Genomic DNA, 22947 nt, shown 5'->3' with positions numbered 1-22947 from the left:
CGGCTAACTTGACGCTATCCGGGAACAACAAACCCTCTGATTGGATGGACTGGGTGACGTTGTATGGAGAATAAATGTGATTGAATCTGAACTTTTGCCTGTTTCTTCGAGTTGCCAACATTAAAACTAAAATGAAACCAAACGTGGAAAATATTCTGCATAAATTTCTCTATTCATATTGTAATTTAAAATAAAATAAAAATGTTACGTACGGAAAATGACGGGACGTTTTCGGAAACGCTGACGTGACGTCGCCTTCTTGATCCGGGTCACGCTCCTCACGCTGTAGCAAGCATGGCAGCGAAAAACAAGCACCGCAAGAAATCCAAAGCCACGAAAGTGACTTTTCAGCCCGAAGAAAATGAGCCGGAGGCTGAAAACAGCGGCGGAGAGGAGGATGAAGAACCAGCCGCTGATGAAGGTGAAGGCAGAGCGAAGAAAGACGAAGAAGAGTTCAGTCTGGAGGAGGTTTTACGGCTCGGAGGAACTCAGGTGAGATGAAACCTCTGCATTCAGAACGACACAGGGTTATTTTCTGATTTAACCTGGGTGTTTTGGACGGTTAACACACATCCACACACTTTACACACTGTTTTAAATGTCTGGAGTGCAGTTTATTTACATTTTTGTGGCTGATAATTCGAATATTTTTAAAGCAATTTGCATAAAAACATGAAGTTAAGTTGTTTTTTTGAAATGTAATTGGGATTATTTAATTGAAATTCCCGCATGGACGTTTTCATCCATAATAATGACAACATGACAAGGGCTGCAACTAGGAAGTATTTTGATACTTAATTTATATTAACTGATTCAACAATATTGATCAGAGAAAAGCAGCATTTATATTTGAGAAGCTGGAAGCAGAAAGTGTTTTTGCATAATAGATGATTAAAAGTAATCTGATGCAGAAACTGATTTAGGTTGGTTGAAACTGCATATTATTTATTATTTGGAATGTGCGAAAACAGGGAAAAATGCCCACCTCAATTCCTTAAAGCCAAAGGTGACGTCTTCAAAAGTCTTTATTAAGTTGACAGGTTAATTAATTCAGTGTTTATAATCTAAATCTTACTGAAATGTTGATGAAACTCTGACAAGGTAATGGGATTGAATCATTTGTCATAATAATTCTAATGTAATGTTCAGGTGTCTGTTCTAGAGTCTCACTCTTCCAGAGTTTATTAATCCATCTAATGATTTCCTGTGCTCTTCTTCTCTCTGTGCGTAGGCCGACTACATCTTCCTCGCCGGTCTGGACGACTCCAACGAGATCGTCGATGGAGGGAAGAAAGGCGCCATAGACGATCTGGAGGAGGGCGAGCTGGAGAATTTCATCACCAAACTGGGCATCAGGGCGTTGGCCGGACAGCAGGTCATTGCAGACGAGCCGGAGGGCGAGGGCGCTGGAGAATCTGGCGAGAAGGAAAGTAAGAAGGTCAAAGCCAAGAAAGCTTCAGCAGAAGAACGAGCAAACAACAACCAGACGGCGGAGAACAAACAGACGAACAAGAAGAATAAAGACGGTCAGGTAACCGCCGGGAAAAAGGCCAAACAGAACGCTAACGTGTTTGAGTTTCAGCAGCGGCAGGTGCTGCTCATCAAACCTGGAGGGAAGTGGTTCGACCTGGAATACACCGCCGAGGGATCGTCGGCGCCGCAGGATCCCCAACTGGTGTCCCAGTACAAGACGCTGGCCCAGCGGCTGTTTGAGGCCGAGGTGGAGCTCTACAAGAGCAAGAAGACCCTGCAGAAAGGAGCCAACTCGTCCTGGATGAAGACGGTCGTGTCCTCCGGCGTTCTGGCAGACAGGATGGCGGCCATGACGGTTCTAATCCAGGACGCTCCGGTGCACACGCTGGAGCACGTGGAGAACCTGGTGTCCATGGTGAAGAAGAAGGGCAGCCGGCGCATGGGTCTGATGGCGCTGGACACGCTGCGAGAGCTGCTGCTGTCCAACCTGCTGCCGGAGAACAGGAAGCTCCGCCCCTTCGCCCAGCACCCGTTCGATCAGCTGGAGGAGAAGGCCAGCGGCAACCGCGACGCCCGTGACCGCCGCCTCGTCCTCTGGTACTTTGAGCACCAGCTGAAGCACCACATGGCAGAGTTCGTGGCGGCTCTGGACGTGGTGGCTCACGACACGGTGCCGGCGACCAAGGCGAAGGCGCTGGCCACCGCCCACGAGCTGCTGTGCACCCGCCCGGAGCAGGAGAGAGCGCTGCTCATCCAGGTGGTCAACAAGCTGGGAGACCCCGAGTACAAGACGGCGGCGAAGGCGTCGTACCTGCTGGAGACGCTGCTGCACAAACACCCCAACATGAAGGCGGTGGTGTGCTGCGAGGTGGAGCGGCTCATGTTCCGGCCCAACATCAGCGCGAAGGCGCAGTACTACGCCGTCTGCTTCCTCAGCCAGGTGATGCTGAGCCACAGCGAGGCCGAGCTCGCCGCCAAGCTCATCACCATCTACTTCTCCTTCTTCCGCGCCTGCGTCAAGAAGAAGGACATCGAGTCGAAGATGCTGAGCGTGCTGCTGTCGGGCGTGAACAGGGCGTATCCCTACGCCACCGCCGGGGACGAGAAGGTGAAGGAGCAGCTGGACACGCTGTTCAAAGTGGTTCATCTGGTGAAGTTCAACACGGCCGTGCAGGCGCTCATGCTGCTGTTCCAGGTGATGGACTCCCAGCAGACCATCTCCGACCGATACTACGTGGCTCTGTACAGGTAACGCCACCTCACCACACAAATATACAAGTCTTCCTGTCAAACGAGCTCAAACTGAAGGAAACTGGATTTGAGGGTGACTTTTCTTCTTCTTCTTCTTCTTCTTCTTCTTCGCAGGAAGTTGTTGGACCCCGGTCTGTCGTCGTCCTCCAGACAGAGCATGTTCCTCAACCTGCTGTACAAGTCGCTGAAGGCCGACATCGTGCTGCGGCGCGTCAAAGCCTTCGTGAAGCGTCTGCTGCAGGTCAGCGCCGAGCAGAACGCCAGCTTCGGCTGCGGAGCGCTCTTCCTGGTGTCGGAGGTCATGAAGGCCAAACCGGGCCTGAAGCTGCTGCTGCTGCAGGAGGACGGGGTAAGAAAACTGCACCAAGAAATCCATGAGGAAAAGTTATTGTGTTTTATTTTATTAAGACACAGTAATTATACTTCACTATTATTGTCATCAGTTTTTATTTTTTGTCTTAAATGTTGTTAAAACAAACTAATAATCTCCTCATACTCCCCGTTTTAAAAATCTGTACAGTTAAAGTTTGTTTCTAACGTTCCTGTTCGTCAGGGTGGAGAGGAGGAGGAGTTCAAAGATCTCGCTGAAGAGAAGGAGGATGATGATGATGATGATGATGAAGAGGAGCGCTTTGTGGATGCTGACAAACTGGAGGAAGGAACAAGTGCAGAGGCAGAGGGGCCCAAACCCACGGCATCATGGGTACATCACCAGAACCTGGAAGGTCTGTTTACATTTCAAACAACAGATACGAGCAGAAAAACTACGCAGCCACGTCCCATGTTCCATGTTGTCGTTGTTGTCGTTGTTGTTGTTGTTGTTGTTGTTGTTGTTGTTGTTGTTGTTGTTGTTGTTGTGGTTTAATACTGATTTATTTTGCTTCCTGTTTACCTGCAGGAGGGAACAGCCTGCAGAGCTACGACCCGCTGCACAGAAACCCGTTATTCTGCGGCGCCGACCACTCCACGTTATGGGAGCTGCAGAGGGTGAGACACAAACAAACAAACAAACAAACAAATCACAACAAACACAAAGACAGCGACTCGTAGATGAAGCTTTTATTCTGGTGGGATCGGGCCGGTCTGAAGAAGACTGATTCATTACAGATTATTTTACTGTTAAGAGGGTGAATGACATGTTTTACAAGAGACATCGCCAAAATAAAAGCATGTAGTTAGATGCTGCAATAAATGAATATTCCTATTATAATATTACAACAACAATAATAAATCTTTGTTTATGTTTACAGAACAAAAACAAGTTTACAGAGTGCTTTACAGACATGAGAGAAGATGAACATGGAGGGGAGAAAATAAAATTATAACGAGATAATACACTGCCTGGCCAAAAAAAAGTCGCCACCAAAAAAAAAGGTCACACACTCTAATATTTCGTTGGACCGCCTCTAGCTGCGATTACGACTCGCATTTGCTGGGGCATTGTTTCGATAAGCTTCTGCAATGTCACAAGATTTATTTCCGTCCAGTGTTGCATTCATTTTTCACCAAGATCTTGCATTGATGATGGTAGAGTCTGACCGCTGTGCAAAGCCTTCTCCAGCACATCCCAAAGAGTCTCAACGGGGTTAAAGTCTGGACTCTGTGGTGGCCGATCCATGTGTGAAAATGATGTCTCATGTTCCCTGAACCACTCTTTCACAATCTGAGCCTGATGAATCCTGGCTTTGTCATCTTGGAATATACTCGTGCCATCAGGGAAGAAAAAAATCCATTGATGGAATCTCCTTAGATGTTTTCTCTGCTTGATGCATGCCAGTGATTTGACCCGTCTCAAACATCTTTTCCACGACCACGGGATTTGTCTTTCAACATGGTTGTTTAAGAAATGAGAAGCAACTCATTGCACCAGTTGGGGTTAAATAACTTGTTGCCAGCTGAAAGATAATCACCCATGCAGTAATTATCCAATAGGAGGCTCGTACCTATTTGCTTAGTTAAATCCAGGTGGCAACTTTTTTTTGGCCAGGCAGTATATGTAGATAAAACAATAAATAGGAATAACAAGAATTTATTATTTATTTATTCATTATTTTTTGTTTAGAAGTTTCAGTTCAGATGAGAGCAGGAGTCTCAGTCTGTATCACTTTACTCTACATGTATCGTATCAGTTTGTACGGCAGCTGATAAGAAACAGTAAAGTGAACAGAACATTGTCCATTACCTAGTTTGTCCAGCAGAGGGCGCTGACAGGTCGGTTTTTACACTGTCAAATGTGTTTATGTTGTTTTTTTACTGTTGGCCTGAGTATCATCAGATTTTTTTAAACCCATAAATATCCATGTGTGTCAGTGTTAAAAATGAAATATTGAAATTATTAAAATTTTAAAATCAAAAATATTTTAAATTAATTTTCTTTTTCTTGTTTTGATATTGATTTAATTAATTTGATTTCATTAAAATACATTTATATTTATAAGAATAAAGTGTCAAAACAAAATGTTTGCAAAAAATAAAAACCCTAAAATGATAGTGTGGACTCACAAATAGATTATTGAGTTATTGTTAATGTTTCTCACTAGAATGGAAAATAGAGGCTGAAATTTTGTTCACTGGCAATTGTTGACAAGTTTCTGAACCTTTCTGTTTGTGTGTTTGCAGCTCACTCTGCACTTCCATCCCTCAGTGTCGCTGTTTGCAAAAACAATCCTGCAGGTAAAAGTGAATATCTCTTATACTGAAAGTCAAACTGTTCTTTATTTATTACAAGAGCATCAGTAACATTTACCTTGTGTCTCAGGTGTTTGGTGTCATATTATTTATATATATATATATATATATATATCTATATATATATATAAACCAAGTATTCACTGCTGCTGCCTGATGCTCTGTGCTGCTTGTTCCTTAGTGTTAATCTTTGTTTCCACAGGGAGGCTTCATCCAATACTCCGGTGACCCTCTGCAGGACTTCACCCTGATCCGCTTCCTGGATCGATTCGTCTTCAGAAACCCCAAACAGCTGAAGGGAAAACGTAAGAAATTATTATTTATTATTCGTGATTTTATTGGCGACTGTTGGTTTTATCAGTGTTCAGCTACAGAATAATTTCAACATCCGACACATCTAGAAACACAATCATTAAATAGATGAAAATTAAATCAAAGCTTGGAATAATTTAAATTTAATGTAAATTTCTCAGAAAACACAGATGCTGCAGCGTTGAGGCCAAAACAGAGGTTACCTGTCGACTCTTTACCAGGTGAGTTCAACTAGAATTCCACTTCTCTCCTCTTGTTTTTGAAGGTTTGTGTTAAAGAAATTGATCCGACTGTTGCTGTGTAAGTGATGTGATCGATTCCGACTTTCTTGTCAGTGAACTGTGAGGAGTTTCTGTCTAAAGAGGAGAGTCAGATCCCTGTCGATGAAATCTTCTTCTATCGGTGAGTGAGAAACCTTTTCTTTTCTTTAGAGAAAAGATCGATCAATTGTAGATTTTATTTCTCAAGTTAAATTAAATGTAAAAATCATTAGAACACAGCAGCTGGAAATTTCTATCAACAGGTTTCTTGTTCATTTGGCAGAAAAATTGATTATGTGCTCATTACAGAATCACAAGGATGTAGAGTATTGATAATTATTGATTTGATTTTATTGATTATTGATATTTTTACGTCTGTTTTACATTTTTATTTGCTTTGTTTAATCATTTACAGGCTGTTTCTTGAATTTGTTTTGAGCCTTTTTTATTTTTGTTACTGAAATAGATTATAATTTTATCCCAGGTTATATTAAAAACAGACACAGAATTACCACTAATTAATACAATCCTCTTCCTCATCAAAGCACCACAAACAAAACATAGTAAGGAGCTTTTAGTGTCGGATGCTCTGTCGTGTATTTGCTCAGATTTTTGAAAATAATGTCTTGTGTCAGTTTTGTTTATTTCCGTTCTTATTATTATTGTTGTTGTAATTTGTAATCTTTTATTTTCTCAACAGCTTCTTCAAGAAACGTCAGCAGGAGAAGAAGGTTCAGCGGCCGCGAGGAGACGGCGATAATGAGAGCGTGGAGGATGTGGACGACGACGAGTTTGAGAAAATACTCGGTAAGTTTTCTTTTTAAGAGTCGCATGTCAGTGCAGTATGTCAGAAAAAAATGGCATAGTTTAGACATACTATACTATGACATTTTTTCTGACATTTTTATCACATACTACTTTAACACTTTATTACTGACTATACTATGACCTTTTTTTTTCTTTTTTTGCCTTACTATACTGACTTTTTTTTTTCTTTGCCTTACTATACTATGACTTTTTATTTTTTTTGCCTTACTATATTATGACTTTTTTTTTTTTTGCCTTACTATACTATGACTTTTTTTTTTTTTGCCTTACTATACTATGACTTTGTTTTTTTTTTGCCTTACTATATTGACGTTTTTTTTGCCTTACTATACTATGACTATATTGACGTTTTTTTTGCCTTACTATACTATGACTATATTGACGTTTTTTTTGCCTTACAATACTATGACTTTTTTTCTTTTTTTCTTTGCCTTACTATACTATGACTTTTTTTTTTGCCTTACTATACTATGACTTTTTTTTTCTTCACCTTACTATACTATGACTTTTTTTTTTTTGCCTTACTATACTATGACTTTTTTTTTTGCCTTACTATACTATGACTTTTTTTTTTTCCCTTACTATACTATGACTTTTTTTTTTTTGCCTTACTATACTATGAATTTTTTTTTTCTTTGCCTTACTATACTATGAATTTTTTTTTCTTTGCCTTACTATACTATGACTTTTTTTTTTTTTTGCCTTACTATACTATGACTTTTTTTTTTGCCTTACTATACTATGACTTTTTTTTTTTCACCTTACTATACTATGATTTTTTTTTTCTATTTTTCTTTGCCTTACTTTACTATGACCTTTTTTTTTTTGCCTTACTATACTATGACTTTTTTTTTTTTTTTTTTTTTTGCCTTACTATACTATGACTTTTTTTTTTTTTTGCCTTACTATACTATGACTTTTTTTTTTTTTGCCTTACTATACTATGACTTTTTTTTTTTCACCTTACTATACTATGATTTTTTTTTTTCTATTTTTCTTTGCCTTACTTTACTATGACCTTTTTTTTTTGCCTTACTATACTATGACTTTTTTTTTTTTTTGCCTTACTATACTATGAATTTTTTTTTTTGCCTTACTATACTATGAATTTTTTTTTTTTTTTTTTGCCTTACTATACTATGAGCTTTTTTTTTTTGCCTTACTATACTATGACTTTTTTTTTTTTTTGCCTTACTATACTATGATTTTTTTTTTTTTTTGCCTTACTATACTATGACCTTTTTTTTTTTTTTTTGGCTTACTATACTATGACTTTTTTTTTTGCCTTACTATATTATGATTTTTTTTTTTTTGCCTTACTATACTATGACCTTTTTTTTTTTACTTTTTTTTTCCTTACTAGACTATGACCTTTTTTTTTTTTTTTGCCTTACTATACTATGAATTTTTTTTTTGCCTTACTATACTATGAATTTTTTTTTTTTTTTTTTTTGCCTTACTATACTATGAGCTTTTTTTTTTTGCCTTACTATACTATGACTTTTTTTTTTTTTTGCCTTACTATACTATGATTTTTTTTTTTTTTTTGCCTTACTATACTATGACCTTTTTTTTTTTTTTTTGGCTTACTATACTATGACTTTTTTTTTTTTTTTTTTTTTTTTGCCTTACTATACTATGATTTTTTTTTTTTTTGCCTTACTATACTATGACCTTTTTTTTTTTTTTTGGCTTCATATACTATGACCTTTTTTTTTTTACTTTTTTTTTCCTTACTAGACTATGACCTTTTTTTTTTTTTTTGCCTTACTATACTATGACCTTTTTTTTTTTTTTTTGCCTTACTATACTATGACTTTTTTTTGTCTTTTTTTCTTTGCCTTACTATACTATGAGCTTTTTTTTTTTTTTTTGGCTTAGTTTACTAGGAGCGTTTTTTTTTTTTTTTTTTTTGCCTTACTATACTATGACTTTTTTTTTTTTTGCCTTACTATACTATGACTTTTTTTTTCTTTGCCTTACTATACTATGACTTTTTTTTTTTTTTTCCTTACTATACTATGACTTTTTTTTTTTTGCCTTACTATATTGACTTTTTTTTTTGCCTTACTATACTATGACTTTTTTTCTTTGCCTTACTATACTATGCCTTTTTTTTTGCCTTACTATACTATGACCTTTTATGTTTTTTTGGCTTACTATACTATGAATTTTTTTTTTTTTTTTTTGCCTTACTATACTATGACTTTTTTTTTTTTTGCCTTACTATACTATGACTTTTTTTTTTTCACCTTACTATACTATGATTTTTTTTTTTCTATTTTTCTTTGCCTTACTTTACTATGACTTTTTTTTTTTTTTTTGCCTTACTATGCTATGACTTTTTCTTGTCCTTTTTTCTTTGCCTTATTATACTATGAGCTTTATTTTTTTTTTTTTGGCTTAGTTTACTAGGAGCGTTTTTTTTTGTTTTTTTTTTTTTTTTTTGCCTTACTATACTATGACTTTTTTTTGTTTTTTTTTTTGCCTTACTATACTATGACTTTTTTTTTTTTTTTTTTTTGCCTTACTATACTATGACTTTTTTTTTTTTGCCTTACTATACTATGACTTTTTGTTTTTCACCTTACTATACTATGATTTTTTTTTTTCTATTTTTCTTTGCCTTACTATATTATGACTTTTTTTTTTTCACCTTACTATACTATGACTTTTTTTTTTTTTTCTTTGCCTTACTATACTATGACTTTTTTTTTTTTTTGCCTTACTATACTATGAATTTTTTTTTTTTTTTTTGCCTTACTATACTATGAGCTTTTTTTTTTTGCCTTACTATACTATGACTTTTTTTTTTTTTTGCCTTACTATACTATGATTTTTTTTTTTTTTTGCCTTACTATACTATGACCTTTTTTTTTTTTTTTTTGGCTTACTATACTATGACTTTTTTTTTCTTTGCCTTACTATACTATGACTTTGTTTTTTTTTTGCCTTACTATACTATGACTTTTTTTTTTTGCCTTACTATATTGACTTTTTTTTTGCCTTACTATACTATGACTTTTTTTCTTTGCCTTACTATACTATGCCTTTTTTTTTGCCTTACTATACTATGACCTTTTATGTTTTTTTGGCTTACTATACTATGAATTTTTTTTTTTTTTTTTTTGCCTTACTATACTATGACTTTTTTTTTTTTTGCCTTACTATACTATGACTTTTTTTTTTTCACCTTACTATACTATGATTTTTTTTTTTCTATTTTTCTTTGCCTTACTTTACTATGACCTTTTTTTTTTTTTTTTGCCTTACTATGCTATGACTTTTTCTTGTCCTTTTTTCTTTGCCTTATTATACTATGAGCTTTATTTTTTTTTTTTTTGGCTTAGTTTACTAGGAGCGTTTTTTTTTGTTTTTTTTTTTGCCTTACTATACTATGACTTTTTTTTTTTTTTTTTTTTGCCTTACTATACTATGACTTTTTTTTTTTTGCCTTACTATACTATGACTTTTTGTTTTTCACCTTACTATACTATGATTTTTTTTTTCTATTTTTCTTTGCCTTACTTTACTATGACCTTTTTTTTTTGCCTTACTATACTATGACTTTTTTTTTTTTTGCCTTACTATACTATGAATTTTTTTTTTTTTTTTTTTGCCTTACTATACTATGAGCTTTTTTTTTTTTGCCTTACTATACTATGACTTTTTTTTTTTTTTGCCTTACTATACTATGATTTTTTTTTTTTTTTTGCCTTACTATACTATGACCTTTTTTTTTTTTTTTTGCCTTACTTTACTATACTATGACTTTTTTTTGTTTTTTTTTTTTTGCTTACTATACTATGATTTTTTTTTTTTTTGCCTTACTATACTATGACCTTTTTTTTTTTTTTTGGCTTCATATACTATGACCTTTTTTTTTTTTACTTTTTTTTTCCTTACTAGACTATGACCTTTTTTTTTTTTTTTGCCTTACTATACTATGACTTTTTTTTGTCTTTTTTTCTTTGCCTTACTATACTATGAGCTTTTTTTTTTTTTTTTGGCTTAGTTTACTAGGAGCGTTTTTTTTTTTTTTTTTGCCTTACTATACTATGACTTTTTTTTTTTTGCCTTACTATACTATGACTTTTTTTTTCTTTGCCTTACTATACTATGACTTTGTTTTTTTTTTGCCTTACTATACTATGACTTTTTTTTTTTGCCTTACTATATTGACTTTTTTTTTGCCTTACTATACTATGACTTTTTTTCTTTGCCTTACTATACTATGCCTTTTTTTTGCCTTACTATACTATGACCTTTTATGTTTTTTTGGCTTACTATACTATGAATTTTTTTTTTTTTTTTTTTTGCCTTACTATACTATGATTTTTTTTTTTTTGCCTTACTATACTATGACTTTTTTTTTTTCGCTTCATATACTATGACCTTTTTTTTTTTTACTTTTTTTTTCCTTACTAGACTATGACCTTTTTTTCCTCTCTTTTTCTTTGCCTTACTATACTATGACCTTTTTTTTTTTTTGCCTTACTATACTATGACCTTTTTTTCTCTCTTTTTCTTTGCCTTACTATACTATTACCTTTTTTTTTTTTTTTTGCCTTACTATGCTATGACTTTTTCTTGTCCTTTTTTCTTTGCCTTACTATACTATGAGCTTTATTTTTTTTTTTTTGGCTTAGTTTACTAGGAGCGTTTTTTTTTTTTTGTTTTTTTTTTTGCCTTACTATACTATGACTTTTTTTTTTTTTGCCTTACTATACTATGACTTTTTTTTTTTTTGCCTTACTATACTATGACTTTTTTTTTTTTTTTTGCCTTACTATACTATGACTTTTTTTTTCTTTTTCTTTGCCTTACTATACTATGACTTTTTTTCTGACATTTTGATCACATACTATACTTTAACACTTTATTACTAACTATACTATGATGTTTTTTATGATTTTTTTACTTTACTATACTATGACTTTTTTTTTTTGTCTTACTATACTATGACCTTTTTTTTTTTTTTTCTTTGCCTTACTATACTATGATTTTTTTTTTCTCTTTTTCTTTGCCTTACTATATTATGACTTTTTTTTTTTGCCTTATTATATTGACTTTTTTTTTGGCCTTACTATACTATGACTGTTTTTCTTTTTTTATTTGCCTTACTATACTATGACTTTTTTTCTGATATTTTTATCACATGCTATACTTTAACACTTTATTACTGACTATAATAATGATATATATTTTTATGATTTTTTTACTTTACTATACTATGACCTTTTTTTTTTCTGCCTTACTATACTATGACTTTTTTTACGTTTTTGGCACCTTACTATACTATGTTTTTTGACATTATTGATGCCTTACTATACCATGACTTTTTTTGCCTTGACGTTTTTTGACATACTATAGCAAGCATGTTAGTATGTATGTATGTGTCTTATTATGTATGATGTGTGGAAGTCTGCATTGATGTATGCAAGTATATATGGTCGTCTGTATGTATATATGGTATTATGTATGTATTGATTTATGTTTGTATGTCATAAAGATATAATAGTTAAGTATGTCTTAATGCCTTTCGATACTAGAACATTTTATGACATATTGTAGTATGTATGTATGATAGTCTGTATGTACGTATTTTCTGTATGTGTGCTAGTATGTATGCATTTGTGTATATATGTCATAGAAATGTAATAGTGTGGTAAGGCATAAAAAGTCAACAGTATATAAGGTCATAGTATAGTAAGGTATAAATAATGTTTAGCATAGATTGTCAAAAAAAACCTTAATAACGCGCACACACACACCAGGTCCTTTTGTCTGAATTTATTAACCAACCACTTACATCAATACATATAACAGCGTTTACAAGAGGTTCTGCAGTGATAAGACATTAAAACGATATACATTGCATATTAAAGACATTGCATAAAACAGACAGAAATTGCATAAAGAACACATTAAATACAAAAACTAAAACTAGAAAACGAGTACTTCAAGATAAGACATAAGATATTATAATATGTAATATATAATTATGTAATTTAGTGGTAAGCTGCAGCAAATGGTAATGTTGTAAGACCTGATTTAAATGAGGTGACAGTTTAAACAGGCCGCAGGTATTCCATAGCATGTCCAAAAAACATAATAAATAATAATAATACATTTTATTTAAAGGTGCCTTTCTTGGCACTCAAGGACACTATACAGAGTTATACAAATTGAGATTAAAAACACATTAAGAAGAAGCAACATCCATCCATTCATTTTCTACCGCTTATCCTCTAGTAGGGTCGCGGGGGGGCTGGAGCCTATCCCAGCATCTTTTCGGGCGAGAGGCCTGGACAGGTCGCCAGTCCATCGCAGGGCAAACACATAGAGACAGACAACCATTCACACTCACAGCCACACCTATGGTCAATTTAGAGTATTCAATCAGCCTAGTCCCCATTTGCATGTCTCTGGACTGTGGGAGGAAGCCGGAATACCCGGAGAGAACCCACACTGGCACGGGGAGAACATGCAAACTCCACACAGAAAGATCCCACGTCCGAGCCGGGACTCGAACCCGGAACCTTCTTGCTGTGAGGCGACAGCGCTAACCACTGCACCACCGTGCAGCGAAGAAGCAACAATAAAAATGAAATATAAAAACAATACAAAAGTGACTGAGCAAATGGCATCAGATTGAAAAGGCAGTTTTAAACAGATGTGTTTTGAGTTGTGATTTGAAATGGGGGAATGAATCGATATTTCTGAGTTGGGGTGGTAGTAGATTCCAGAGACGGGGAGCAGAGCGGCTGAATGCTCTACTCCCCATGGTGGTGAGACGGGCGGAGGGGACAGACAGGTGTGTGGAGGAAGAGGATATGAGGGAGTGGGAACATGGAGGAGGTCGGACAGATATGCAGGATTTTTTTGGCCTTACTATACTATGACTTTTGTTTTTTTGCCTTACTATACTATGACTTTTTTTTGCCTTACTATATTATGACTTTTTTTTTTTTTTTGCCTTACTATACTATGACTTTTTTTTTTCTTTGCCTTACTATACTATGAGCTTTTTTTTTTTTTTTGCCTTACTATACTATGACTTTTTTTTTTTTTTTGCCTTACTATACGATGACTTTTTTTTGGCCTTACTATACTATGACTTTTTTTTTTTTTTGCCTTACTATACCTGTTTTTTTCTCTCTTTTTCTTTGCCTTACTATATTATGACTTTATTTTTTTTCTTTGCCTTACTATGCTATGACTTTTTCTTGTCCTTTTTTCTTTGCCTTACTATATTATGACTTCATTTTTTTTCTTTGCCTTACTATGCTATGACTTTTTTTTTTTTTTTGGCTTAGTTTACTAGGAGCGTTTTTTTTTTTTTTTTTGCCTTACTATACTATGACTTTTTTTTTCTTTGCCTTACTATACTATGAGCTTTGTTTTTTTTTTTTTTTGCCTTACTATACTATGACCTTTTTTTTAATTTTTTTTTTGGCTTACTATACTATGATTTTTTTTTTTTTTGCCTTACTATACTATGACTTTTTTTTTTTTTTTTTGCCTTACTATACTATGACCTTTTTTTTAATTTTTTTTTGGCTTACTATACTATGACTTTTTTTTTCTTTGCCTTACTATACTATGAGCTTTTTTTTTTTTTTTTTTTTTTTGCCTTACTATACTATGACTTTTTTTTTTTTGCCTTACTATACTATGACCTGTTTTTTTCTCTCTTTTTCTTTGCCTTACTATATTATGACTTACTTTTTTTTTGGCCTTACTATACTATTATTTTTTTTTGCCTTACTATACTATGACTTTTTTTTTTTTTGCCTTACTATACTATGTCTTTTTTTTGGCTTACTATACCTGTTTTTTTCTCTCTTTTTCTTTGCCTTACTATATTATGACTTTATTTTTTTTCTTTGCCTTACTATGCTATGACTTTTTCTTGTCCTTTTTTCTTTGCCTTACTATACTATGAGCTTTTTTTTTTTTTTTTTGGCTTAGTTTACTAGGAGCGTTTTTTTTTTTTGTTTTTTTTTGTTTTTTTTTGCCTTACTATACTATGACTTTTTTTTTCTTTGCCTTACTATACTATGAGCTTTGTTTTTTTTTTATTTTGCCTTACTATACTATGACTTTTTTTTTTTTTTTTGCCTTACTATACTATGACTTTTTTTTTTTTTTTTGCCTTACTATACTATGACCTTTTTTTTAATTTTTTTTTTGGCTTACTATACTATGACTTTTTTTTTTTTTGCCTTACTATACTATGACTTTTTTTTTTTTTTTTTGCCTTACTATACTATGACCTTTTTTTTAATTTTTTTTTTGGCTTACTATACTATGACTTTTTTTTTCTTTGCCTTACTATACTATGAGCTTTTTTTTTTTTTTGCCTTACTATACTATGACCTGTTTTTTTCTCTCTTTTTCTTTGCCTTACTATATTATGACTTACTTTTTTTTTGGCCTTACTATACTATGTCTTTTTTTTGGCTTACTATGCTATGACTTTTTTTTTATTGTTTTTTTTTGCCTTACTATACTATGACTTTTTTTTTTTTTTTTGGCTTACTATACTATGACTTTTTTTTTTTTTTTTCTTACTATACTATGACCTTTTTTTTTTTTTTTTTTTTGGCTTACTATATTATGACCTTTTTTTTTTTTGCCTTACTATACTATGATTTTTTTTTTTTTGGCTTACTATATTATGACCTTTTTTTTTTGCCTTACATATGGGGGGGCGAGGTTGTGGATGGCCTTAAATGTTAATAGAAGGACTTTGAAATGAATACGGAACTGAACCGGTAGCAAGTGGAGCTGTTGGAGGACAGGAGTGATGTGGTGGATGGAGGGGGTATGAGTCATGATACGGGTAGCTGAGTTCTGGACCAATTGAAGTTTATAGAAGGATTTAAGAGGATAGTATGCCATGGAAAAACAACATAGTATAGTTTAATATGGCATAAAAAAATGTCACAAAAACATCATAGTATAGTAAGGCATATATATACATATTTTGTATGAAAACTGAAATCCTGTGTGAACTGATATTTGATATTTTTAATATTCCTCTGACTATAACTGGATGTGACTTTGTTTATGAACAGATTCCTGTGAGGGAGACTCGTACTTCACTGACCTGGTGGACAATGATCTGGACTTTGCAGGGTGAGTTTTTATTCTTTCATATCTGGCAGGTCAGTTTATATTCTGTTGTTTTATACCTGAACAAAAGGAGTTTTTAGTCTGAATCTGATCGTCTGCTCAGCTCTGACCATCAGTAGTCACAGTCAGCCAATCAGAAGAAAGACTCAAACGACCTGACTAGAGCTCAACACTGACATGGTTTATAATTACATTTCCTTGTAATAAAACACTAAATAAGTGTAAAATATGAACCTTTTATGGGGAAAATCTGCAGATTAATTCTCAGCTTCAGCCTTAAATTTAACACGGATGAATAAACCCTTTGACCTCACAGTTTTGTTTTGCCCACTAGAGGCAAAAGAAGTAATCTCTCCATCCAGCTGTGATGTTTTAATGTCCTCTATTTATCTCATGTCCTTCTTCCTCTGTTTCCCCCTCGATGTCTCTCAGCAACGTGAAGCATAAGAAAGGGAAGAAAGACGCCGAGGACTCAGACTCAGACGACTCGGACATGGACGACCTGGACGACGAGGAGGTGTCTCTGGGCAGTATGGACGAGGAAGACTTCGGGGATGAGCTGGAGGAGGAAGGAGGGGCATTCATGGATCCTGACGGAGGTGGAGAGGAATTTGACGACGATGATGATGAAGGTAACAGAACAAATAACTGTTAATCATAGTTTTTGTGGAAACACGTTAATCAGATGGAAATTTATACATATTTTATATACATTTGAAAAAGTGGTGATATTTACATTGTTACAGTTCCAGGACTTCCTGTTTATTTCTCTTCTTTTCTGTGTCAGTTCCAGAGCTGGAGGATGAGGATGATGATGCTGCTGCATTTGATGGTGAGTTCAAGTTTCTTTCAGCCTCTTTTCAGACGTGCACCTGTATGGTAACATCCCTCTGACACTTTGAACATGACACGTCTGAACTGAAGGTCGTTACATTAACGTAAAACCTGCAGAAAACACACGTCTGGTGATGTCACTGTGTTCACTGTGTAACAGCAAAATAACAAACAGTAACTAAAACTAAGGAACCTAAACTTACCTACTCAAACAAAAGAGGAGCAAAAAAACAAGCCACTAACCTAACAAAAACAGGAGAAAACGGCTACCCACCCCCATGGCACCTGGGCTGACCTTTCACATAAGCAAACTATATACAATATGAGAACATGTTGGCTGGCAGGGTGTTGGAAGTGGAAGAGATGAGCCCCTGCAGAAGCTGGAAGAAGCCGGCCTTAAAACTGCAAGCCTGGAGGCTGGCACCAATCAGCCCCTGCACACCTGCACACCTGCATCCCAACACACACCTACACACCTACCTACCTCAGCAGGAACCCTAGAGAGAGAGAGAGATATCCACAACACAAGCACAGCATTAAAGCACACACAAATTACACATCAGAAACGTGCTCCAAATGACCTCCGGGTCATAACATCAGATCACTGTATATCTGTTCTGCACAAAGAAAATAAAAATCACCAGTTCAATACCCATGAAAAACTGTGAAAGAGCCAGTTTCAAGTTGTTGATTCTTCTCAGATCAGATTTTCTCTCGTGGAACATCTGAAAAAAGTTGGTGTTTTAGTGCAAAGACAGAACGTATGTTGAACTTCATCATGTTCATATGAAAAGAAACATTTTAAAATCCCCCAAAAAATCTACCAAATAAAATGAAGTGAGCTTTAAAATAGAATTTTAAAAACATCATACATACATTTTACAGTAGGTAATGAATTTAGTATTTTTCCTGCACAGAAAAATCAAAATGAAACATTTTCCTCTGCAGATTCAGACGATGAGATGGAGACTCCTGACATCACTCCTCCCACCAAGAAGGGGAAGAGGAAACCCTCAGAGGAGCTCGACTTCTCAGGAGCTTTGGGTCAGAGCTCAGTTTATTCAACAAGGAGTTTTCCTTCTTTTTTCCTGTATGATGAAGCTTTAAGCTCCAGCTGCTGCATCAGTGAAACACTGTCCTTTATTATTGATCATTTCTTGTCACAGGTTCTAAACCAGGGAAGAAGAAGAAGAAAGGAAAGAAAGATGCAGCCATGTTTGCTTCTGCTGAAGAGGTGAACTTAAAATCTCCCCGGACTCTGTTTACTGGGTCTGATAAAGTTATAAAACTAAAAAGTTTATTATCATAGAAGAACATTAACAGAATCTCATTTGAGAAGGTGGAAGCAACAAGTTTTCACGGTTTTGCTTGAAAAGTGACTAAAACAACCGATCAATCATCAATAGATTGTATCGTTCCAGCTCTACCTGCACTGAAACACCTTAGACGTCAAACCTTAGACTCAAAACTCAGCTGATTGTGTTCTTGGTTTGTTGTTTTCAGTTCGGCTCCCTGCTGGACGAGAACGCCGGCTCCAAGTTTGACAGCATCGGGCTGAACGCCATGGCCAACACCGACAAAGCAGGTGAGACACCTGAGCGACAGTGGAACCTTGAACACCTGAGCGACAGTGGAACCTTGAACACCTGAGCGGTACAGAAACAGCAGCAGAGATGACCAGAGACAAACGGAGGATCTGTTCAGTTTGCTGGATACCAGCTGTTTAATAACTTCTCCACAGAGAAAATCACTGAGTCAATATACAAATAGATTTACACTCAGATGATGATGATGTGGCTGAAATTAACATCTATATTCATAGTTTCAATTCAATGACCAGTGTTCAGTTTTTATAGATTATTGATTAACTCATCGTTCCACGTGTACGTCCACACTGACCGTGAAGAAATCCTCCTAAATCAAGTCCTTTGATATAAACACTTCATAAACTCTGCTTACATCTACATTTAGAGTGTTATCAACCATTTATTAAGTGTTTATATTTGGGCTGTAACTTATGAATATTTTTCCAATTAATGAATCATTAAGTTCAAGATCAAAAATTTTTTGTTTATAATTATGATGCAGAAAAGCAGCAAATCTTCTTTTGAGAAGTAAATATTTCGCATTTTTTCAGTATTTTTGCTTGAAAAATGACAAATTATGAACAAAATAGTGGCCGATTGTTTTTCTGATGTTCAACTACTCAATTAATAGATCATTAGTTTCAGCTGCAGTTTATAAATGTTACATTTGGGGACTTAAAGTGTCACTAAACCTGTAACTTTGGTAAAATCATCCTCGTTAATTCAGACGGCTGAAGCCTCATTAACTTCACTCACATTCTAGTCGTGTTAGAAAAGGATCCGGGGCCGGTATGAACAGGAGACGTGATCAATCATACCGATCCATAACTAATACAGATTGATAGATCCAGAGTCAGTGATAACGCTTCTTGCTGATCCCTGCAGGTCTGAAGCAGCTGAAGTGGGAGGCTCAGCGCGACGACTGGATCCAGGGCCGCGACGTCAAGACGCTGCGCAGGAAGAAGAGCGCGTTCAGCAAGAGGAAGACGATGTTCGGCCGAGCCAGGACAGGAAGCAGGACGCCCGGGAACAAGAAGAGGAAGAAGTAGAAGTTTTTGTTCACGTGGACTTTTTCTCTGCCGGATTCCTTCAGTCCCGTTTGGCCGACCAGGCCTCGTGGTCTCTCTCTCGGACGCCGTAGACCCCCGCCCACTCGTTGGACTGGTAGTAAACTGGGAGGAAACAGAGACACTGGATCATCACAGTGTGAAGAGGCGCCCTGTTTAGTTTTTTATAAAATTAAAGACTTTGGTATATGGGACATTCATTTGTCATGGTTACCATGGTTACCTGTATCTCTCTGCAGATGACCATGTAATAACAATACAAGAGATTTTTCTTCTATACATTGTAACTCTTAAGGTGTCAACTAAAATTAAAGTTGTTTCCTGATGTTGATTAAGTTCGTTTACAGTCGTAATGTTTGTAAACAGATAAACATTTCCATATTTTTAGTTTTGACTAGTTAAACACACGAGGGGGCGTTTATAATTTAAACTTACAAAATCAGATGATCACCAGGCAGGTTAAAGCAGATTCTGGTTTCAGACAACAGTTTTAACTACAGGATGAAATGTAAATCCATCTATTTGCAATCTGAACTTGACAGATTTGTCAGTAAAAGTGTGATTTTTAAAAAAATATTTAATTGTCACAGTCAATCTAAACTGAAATCAGTGTATTTATTAATATCTTCATGTGCGACTCTTACCTTCTAGAATGGATGGAAACCTCCTGTTCATGGTGTTCCTGAAGTCTGTAGGAAATAAAACAAGATGTTTTCAATAAATAAAGTCACTCAGTCGAATGTAAAGTCTCAGATAAAAGCTGGTTCATTTCAAACAGCGGCTGCGTTTCAAATAGACAAACAAAGGCCAGTTAAACATTAAAGGGGATTATAATGTAATAGCAGCACGTTTAATTCAAAATAAAGTACATGTCCATACAAGAACCTGATTTTATGCAAATTGCAGATAAAGCAATGACCCATACAGTATTTTAATAAAGCTGTTCTCACTGACGTGTTTTTATGTTTCGGTTGTCATGACAACGGAACAAGTTAGAAACAGCAACTGAAATGTGGTTCATTACTGTAAATAAATACAAAGAGAAAGTTAGAAGCTCATTCATGTCGTCATAGAGAGGTGTGTCTGTGGAGGGAAAACCTGAGCTTCACTTGCAGGGGAATAAAAGTGACTCTGGTAAGTAGCTGAGGTTTGTCCAAGAAGTCGCTCAAGGGTCTGAAAAGTTCGTAAATCTAGTAAAAAAATTGTCAACACTGCTTGTAAATGTCCCCTGATGATGTCATACAAACTAATTTTGAACGAGGAAACTAACAGTCAGCCGACCAATGGTGTAACTTCATCACTCAGTCACTCGGCCACATTCAGGTTTATAGTGAGCCAATAAAAACGTATTTCTGTTGGGGATGGGTGGTGGGTCTAATGTGACCGTGATGGAAATAAAAATGTGGAAATGGACATAATCTGAATTTATCAAGACAACAGGTAAACATGGAGAGAGCTCTGAGCTTTGATTTACTGGAGAACAGGGTCAATAAGACAGAGACCTGTTCTCCTGAAAGAAGCTCTAAATAAAGACCTGGTTCTCTTTAATCTACAGAAACTGAGTGTGTTTGACTCTGGTTGTTGTTGTTGTTGTTGTTGTTGTTGTTGCTGTTGTTGAAGAGTGTTTAATGCCTTGACTGTTGTTCATCCTCTGAAAGAGGCCGTACGCCCCGAAGACGCCCAGCAGCTCCAGGACGATCACCCCCTTCATCAGTTTCTTGGCCAGAGGCTCCAGAGGTTTGGGCGGCATCTGAAGAAAGAGATTGACACATTCAAACACAACTTTATTTAAACTCACAGGGACGAAAACACTGTTCTCTAGCATCTTAAAGAAAGGCTTGGAGAAATATAGGGACAGTTTATAGATCAGATAACAGAACATAAACAGCCCTGCATATTATTATTATTTTTATCAACTGAAATTGTCTATCAGTGATTTCTGCCTCATGTTAAGCAAGAATACAAAACTATTCCATGTGTTTAGTTTATTTTACTTCCTCTGTTCATGGACTGAATGTGATTCAGTTATCTTCAGCTTGTTGTCCTACACTGTTTTAACCTTGATGTAAAACACGGTGTAACTTTGGTTTTTAAGTTTAACTGTTGTTGTCATGAAGACACTGACACATTACTGACGACATTAGATACGTGGTTTTGAACAGGAGGAGACGTGAGACGATATTTGAAACGTGGAAAACAGGATTATTTTTAATACATTTCGTATCAGATTCTTAGTGTCTGTGAATAAACGTAATCTCCTCTGACGGTAAATTTACTCACCTTCAGGTTCCAGGAAAAGAAAACAACTGAATGACTCTTAAAACAACTTCCAGTAGTGAAAAGAAATGTTAAATATAACGTGAAATGTTCAAAGAAGCCAACGATCCTCTGTCCTTGTGTTGTACAACCAATGCTAACGGCTAACAGACGCTATCGGCTAACAAGCTAACAGGTACGGAAGCTCGGTCGGTACAAATGTCAACGAATTGATTTTTTCAATGTAACTCTCATAGCAGTTATACACTCCTACTCCTACTCCTACTCCTACTCCTACTCCTACTCCTACTCCTACTCCTACTCCTACTACTACCACTACCACTACTACTACTACTATTATTATTATTATTATTATTAATAATAATAATAATAATAATAATAACAATAATAATAATAACAATAATAATAGATAATAATAAAATAAATAATAAAATAAATTAAAAAAATCTGTAATTATTCAGAGGATTTAAAACAATTGAAATCTTATCTTTTTATACTGTATATCATATTTAATATATATTTAATAAATTTAAAAAATGAATGAGTTCTTATTTTACTGCTTTGTCACATGAGGTCTCGTAACTTTTCTGTTATTTTTCTCTGTGAAACGATGAAAAGGTTTTAAAACAATGTAAGCGTATATAACTGCCATCTATTAAAGCAATAGAAATGAAGAACTACTCAGAGAACATATAGAGTTTTCTTGTCTTTTGATTCAATAGATGTTTTAGTAGAAACCATTTTGTCTTTTAAAACAGAAACAGCAGCAGAAACATCTCATTACAGACGTCTCTGATGTTTAAACAGGTGTGTCATCTGTTATAAAGGTAGGACTGCTGATGTCATATAGAAAAAGATTCATCAGTTCTCCTGCTGCTTTCACTGTTATTGTTATTATTTTGCTCTTTTTTATTATTATTATTTTATGTCAATAAAAAATAAAAAGCACAGATTTGTATGTGTTAATCTGGCTGTAGTGGCAGGAGCTCACCAGGAGGTGTCAGTGTGGGACAATGTGGTAATTGTGTAATTCATGTCAGAAGATAAACCCTTCTGATTTAGGTCGACAATGACTTTTACAATAATGAATATATTGTTTGTTGGATTGTAGAGTGTGACAGACATTGGCCTGCAGGGGATTCAGCTTTAACTGTTAGAAGCAGCTGTTTCTCTGACGGATGAAAAGCTGCAGTTATACAGATGTTTTTGAATCAATAACTTATTCACATG

At 35.1% G+C, this 22947-nt stretch overlaps 2 protein-coding genes across 2 annotated transcripts; one reads left to right on the top strand and one right to left on the bottom strand.

Moving 5' to 3' along the window:
* Positions 1-267: 267 nt before the first annotated feature.
* Positions 268-19771, top strand: cebpz (CCAAT enhancer binding protein zeta). The gene is made up of 17 exons (XM_056405218.1): positions 268-492; positions 1232-2721; positions 2839-3073; positions 3278-3449; positions 3623-3711; positions 5344-5397; positions 5615-5717; positions 5886-5945; positions 6060-6126; positions 6685-6791; positions 15896-15956; positions 16386-16585; positions 16741-16785; positions 17736-17831; positions 17954-18021; positions 18291-18372; positions 19259-19771. Exons 1-17 carry the CDS (start codon positions 295-297, stop codon positions 19420-19422), a joined length of 3291 nt encoding a protein of 1096 aa, XP_056261193.1. The 5' UTR covers positions 268-294; the 3' UTR covers positions 19423-19771.
* Positions 18483-21881, bottom strand: LOC130187534 (protein CEBPZOS-like). The gene is made up of 4 exons (XM_056405220.1): positions 21721-21881; positions 21073-21190; positions 20085-20129; positions 18483-19545 (listed from the first exon to the last, which is right to left on the bottom strand). Exons 2-4 carry the CDS (start codon positions 21188-21190, stop codon positions 19463-19465), a joined length of 246 nt encoding a protein of 81 aa, XP_056261195.1. The 5' UTR covers positions 21721-21881; the 3' UTR covers positions 18483-19462.
* Between the last annotated feature and the right edge of the window lie 1066 nt (positions 21882-22947).

Source organism: Seriola aureovittata, chromosome 19 (genome assembly GCF_021018895.1).
Source record: "Seriola aureovittata isolate HTS-2021-v1 ecotype China chromosome 19, ASM2101889v1, whole genome shotgun sequence".
Classification (NCBI taxonomy): Eukaryota; Metazoa; Chordata; class Actinopteri; order Carangiformes; family Carangidae; genus Seriola; species Seriola aureovittata.
The sequence above is the reverse complement of the archived record's forward strand: the minus strand, read 5'-3'. Positions and strand labels throughout refer to the sequence as shown.